This window comes from Atta colombica, unplaced genomic scaffold, assembly GCF_001594045.1.
Source record: "Atta colombica isolate Treedump-2 unplaced genomic scaffold, Acol1.0 scaffold11, whole genome shotgun sequence".
Lineage (NCBI taxonomy): Eukaryota > Metazoa > Arthropoda > Insecta > Hymenoptera > Formicidae > Atta > Atta colombica.
In genome coordinates, this window is record NW_017259195.1 from 1,311,699 (window position 1) to 1,316,246 (window position 4,548).

The 4,548-nt window shown below is 36.0% G+C and overlaps 1 protein-coding gene across 1 annotated transcript in view; it reads right to left on the reverse strand.

The window, feature by feature from the left end:
• The window catches only part of LOC108693773 (alpha-mannosidase 2), a 194,600-nt gene that overhangs the window by 100,470 nt on the left and 89,582 nt on the right, over positions 1–4,548 (reverse strand). The window contains exon 2 of the mRNA XM_018202911.1: positions 3,518–3,980. Within this exon, the coding sequence (XP_018058400.1) occupies positions 3,518–3,802 (285 nt within the window). The 5' untranslated portion in view covers positions 3,803–3,980. The remainder of the gene's footprint in view (positions 1–3,517; positions 3,981–4,548) is intronic.

The following is a 4,548-nucleotide window of genomic DNA, read 5'->3' on the forward strand; positions in this document are numbered from 1 at the left end:
AGTTTAGATTATTTACACGTTGAAATCAACATACCGCCATAACTGCGAAGGAAAACTTCACTTTCCTTACGTAATAAACGCTCGGATGGATGAGCAACTTTGCATCCATCAGAGTTGGATACACAACGAAACGTCTCAAAGGAAGTTTTCACTGCTTCGTAGTAACTATTATATTTCCCTGTAGAAGCGCTGAACAATAGGCAGGCATTATTGGAATTCCATACTTAACGACGACGTCCGTGGTACAGAATTAAAGGAAATTAACGAGCGTCCTTGACTAGCAATTAAGCGCAATTGGCCTACGTCGCATACGACTAATCCGTCGCGACGACGGAGACGCGAGATTAGGCAAACGTACGCGTTAGGATTGTATGGAACACGGTTTTCAGCGCGGGCGCGATAACGCCAAATTCGATTTGCAACTCGAATTCGAAACATCGTTAGCCGCCGCCGCTGCTCATTGCAACGTAACTCGATTTGCCTTTCATCGCGTGTAACTGACGTATCGGGGTCGTCGATTCGAGATTATTGCGTGACGTATTAATTTACGTTCGATTAGTCTTTCCGGACTGACAACACGGTTTTTTAAACCCCGTTGTTGTGCGTTCGGTTATGAAATATTGATATTGTGTTGCGTGCGCTCTTCGCAAAATATTTCAATCGATACTCGATGAAGGATTGGCTGAAAAAACGCAACGATGGATTGAGCTAATGTTACACAGATTATTTTCTGAATGTTCGTTCGGATTTAAAAAAAGTGCTATGGGAGAAGAGAATGATATGAAAGAGAAAGAGGGTCAGGTTAAAAATAGCAACAGTAAATTGCGAGTTCGACTTTTTTCACAGGTGTAACGAATGTCGTGGAAATAAGCTCGAAAAAATTTAATGCATTTTGTATGTAGAAAATTAAAAACAACGGTACGCCGAGTCGGCAGCGGAAAGTGCGACGTGGATCGTAAAACATCCGAGTAAAAAAAGGTATAAAAAAAAATAAAAATTAAGCGCAACGCTTTATTACCGTTACGCAAAAGTTCAGCTATATTATCAGAAACGATTCGCCGTTTGTGACAAGTTGCGCCGCGGAGAGACGGTCCGTACATAAAATGCGAGGCCAACTCTCGCTGTTCGCGAAAGCACGTGCAGCGGCGCGTGTAAATTTCGATAGGAATTTCAGCGTGGAGACCCGTCCATCACGCAAAAAATCATAAATAATCGATGAACGAGATCGGTGAACGAATGGACTACAGTTAGAAAGACTTCGATTCGGCAGTTTTTCCCAATTCTATTTCCAACTGCGGCTACGCAACACGCGAATTTTTTTCCGCGCGCGGCAATGCCGGTTAATTAAATTAGCACGGGATGAGAGCTCGATGCTACATTTTGTCGTCTACGCGTATTGAGCTGTGTAATAAATATAAACGCCAATCCATGTAACTAATATGTGGTCCCGAAATTTTTTTATAGACTAGAATGAATGGAAGCTATAAGTTCAAAGCGAGGAGAAAAAAGTGAATTTAAAAATTTTTAAAAAATTTTATTTCATGTGAAATAATTAATTAATGTTTGAAATTTAAATAATTTTCTCACTCAGTTGATTAAATGGAAAAATGAGACAACACATTTAATACACTTTTAAGAGGTGAAATTTAAATTTTCAATATATTTATATTTTTTGTGTTTCAAGATATTCTTTTTATTTTAATCGAACATAATAGACCTTTACCTTTAATTTTGCAATATTTTATCTTACATTAGAATTGATTTTCATGCAAGATATTAGTACTCGCGACTTGTTTCTTCAATTTTTTGTTTAAATGACGCGAAGAAACATACTTTATCTCGCAAAGAGATGCAAAGATAAGAAAAAATAATCATTCCTGATGTACTATTGTGCGCTACTATTAAAGAGATTTCCAACGATTCTCTCTAACGAAGCAAATCTCGCTAAGTACCAAAATCAATGCTCCTTTGCATTTTGATTATAAACCGCTGCAAGTATACAATGTCGGAAATTACTATTGCGAGCAGCTAAGCACCGGAGAATAGCAGCTGGTTGCTTTGTAATTAGGCGAACATGAGAAGATTTGAATTGTAGACTCTGCTTCCGCTTGTCAGGCGCGTCAGGGACGGTATAATGCGATAAGAGAACATGGCGTTTATCAAAAGCGATAAAACAGAATATTAAATATATTTTGCAACCAAAAATTGCTGACTTGTAATTAAATCTTCATTCATCACAAAAGAGTTGAATGTCAGAAACAAAAGCTTGAGAATGTATACCTTTATGAGGAACACAAGATCGATTTTTTTACTTCTCCATATGAAAATTAATTTCTTGTTTCGTCAAAATTTCTAAAGATAAAATATACGATATGAAAATGAAACTTTTTTATTACATCACGCGTAAATGGAAGTATCCTCTTATTACAATGGCTAGCTATTAAATCAGTGAAGTTCACAGACTATCGCAAGGGGGACGAAGAAAGTTTTCGCGGCTAATGACGCGGTACTTTTAAAACGACCGGACTCAGCGCGTCCATGAGGTATTGGGATAAAATTTAGTCGCTCGTATATTCCACGGAAACTTTGGCGAACATAAATACTCCGTGCCAAGGATACGCCAAAGATAATCTTGGGGATAAAAGAAACCAGCGACACTTGATTCTCAATCCACTTTTACTGTTAACTTTATAAATCACGATTATACGACTACGAAAAGCTTTCTAAGCTCAGCTTTTGTTTAATTTCGAAAAGAGATGAAGGACTCATTTGTTGCGTTATTAGCCTTCTTCGTAACGTAATTTTCACTTACGCTTCTTTATAATATTATTTCCATGGAATAAAGATATCCATATAGAATTTAAGAATAGTTTTAGACAACAACATCTTACAATTAGTAAAAATAAATACAATCGGTTTTCTTTGTACGCCAAATAAAAAATATCCTAAGCTTTTTTTATCTTTGATTTTATCTTCACAAAAAAAGAACTTGCTGAAGTATCTTATAAAAATTTAGTTAAATGTAGAAATTAGAAAAATTAAGTTAGATCTAAAAATAATTTTGTTGAATTATCAAAATAATTATATAGGACGTTCAAGTTGGTTGCAAGAATGTCAAAACTTTTTGCAACATTATGCTTGAATTTTCTACATAATTATTTTGATGTAACAAAATTTTTTATTATTTTCAGAGCTGTTCTACCTAAATTTTTAGATATTTCAGCAAAATCGTTAAATTCTTTCCATACGCGAGCATATATGTATAGAAGACACAATTTACTATTCCACATATCTGTCTGAGAAGTTTTTCATCACTTTTCTGAAAGTAAAATCGTGACACAAGAAGAAGGACAGTATATAGAAACCGAGACATAAGTGTGCACGATGCGAGAGAGGAAAAGGAATACTTCGGAACAAGTAGCACATACGTAATAGAGGAAAACGAGACAAGTGAAAATACCATGGAAATTGCCTCGGACACGATCGCTTTTCGAGCCACGGAAATGCGAAAACCTACCTGAAAGTCGAACTTGCCAAACTCCTGCTGAGCGTCAATGTCGGCGTTTCGCGGCACAATTATGGGACAGGTGGCGAGCGACACCTGTGCATCTGGCGACTCGCTGTAATCCGGAGTGACGGAGGTCAAACTGCGATCGTATCTGAGCTCCTCGTTCAGAATGGCAGGATGACCTGACGACGGTGCCTGGACCTGGCTGACGTAGTACAGGCATAGTAGGAGTGACAGCACCACGATGCAGAGGACGAAGACGCGGCCGGAGCCGCGACGCAATATTTTGTACATGATTCGTTCAGCGCGACTCTCGTTGCTTGTAGATTACACGGTAGATCACGGTGATTCATCTAGAGATCAAGCGAATCGTGCGATAGTGTTTCGAGTCAATGGCGACGATCGACGATCGATCTTCGGCCTCGGCTCCGTCGTTCGTCGACTTCATGGAATGTTGTGACAGAAGAATGGCCTGGAACAAAAGAAACAAATTTTAATTTAGATAGAAATTTTAGAAATAAAATTATTTAGCTGAATATAATCCTTAATACATGGAAAAATATTCTTAGCAAACAATTTTTTTCAAAAGTATTTTAAAAAATTAGCTGAATATAGTTTTGAAAATAATTTTGGATCATCAAAATAATTATGTAGGACATTCAAGCTAGTTACTATTATAAAATATTAAAACTTTTTACAGAAATCACTCATCACGTTTATGCGTCCTATATGATTATTTCAATAAAATTCTTTTCAGATCTATATTTAACTAAATGTTTAGATATTTTAGCAAAACCATATACATAATAATTACTATCCTAATTTCCAACAATTTTTTTTCAATTTTGTACACATCAATATTATTGCAAATATATTTTTGTCGATATAATTCTGAACATATAAATTCATAACAATAAATTCATACTTATAACAATGATACGTAGAATAAGCTTCGTGTCAAAATGCATTGAATCGAAATCATTTTGTATAGTAGATATGCTGATCATAAATGATAATTAATTATAATATACATATATATA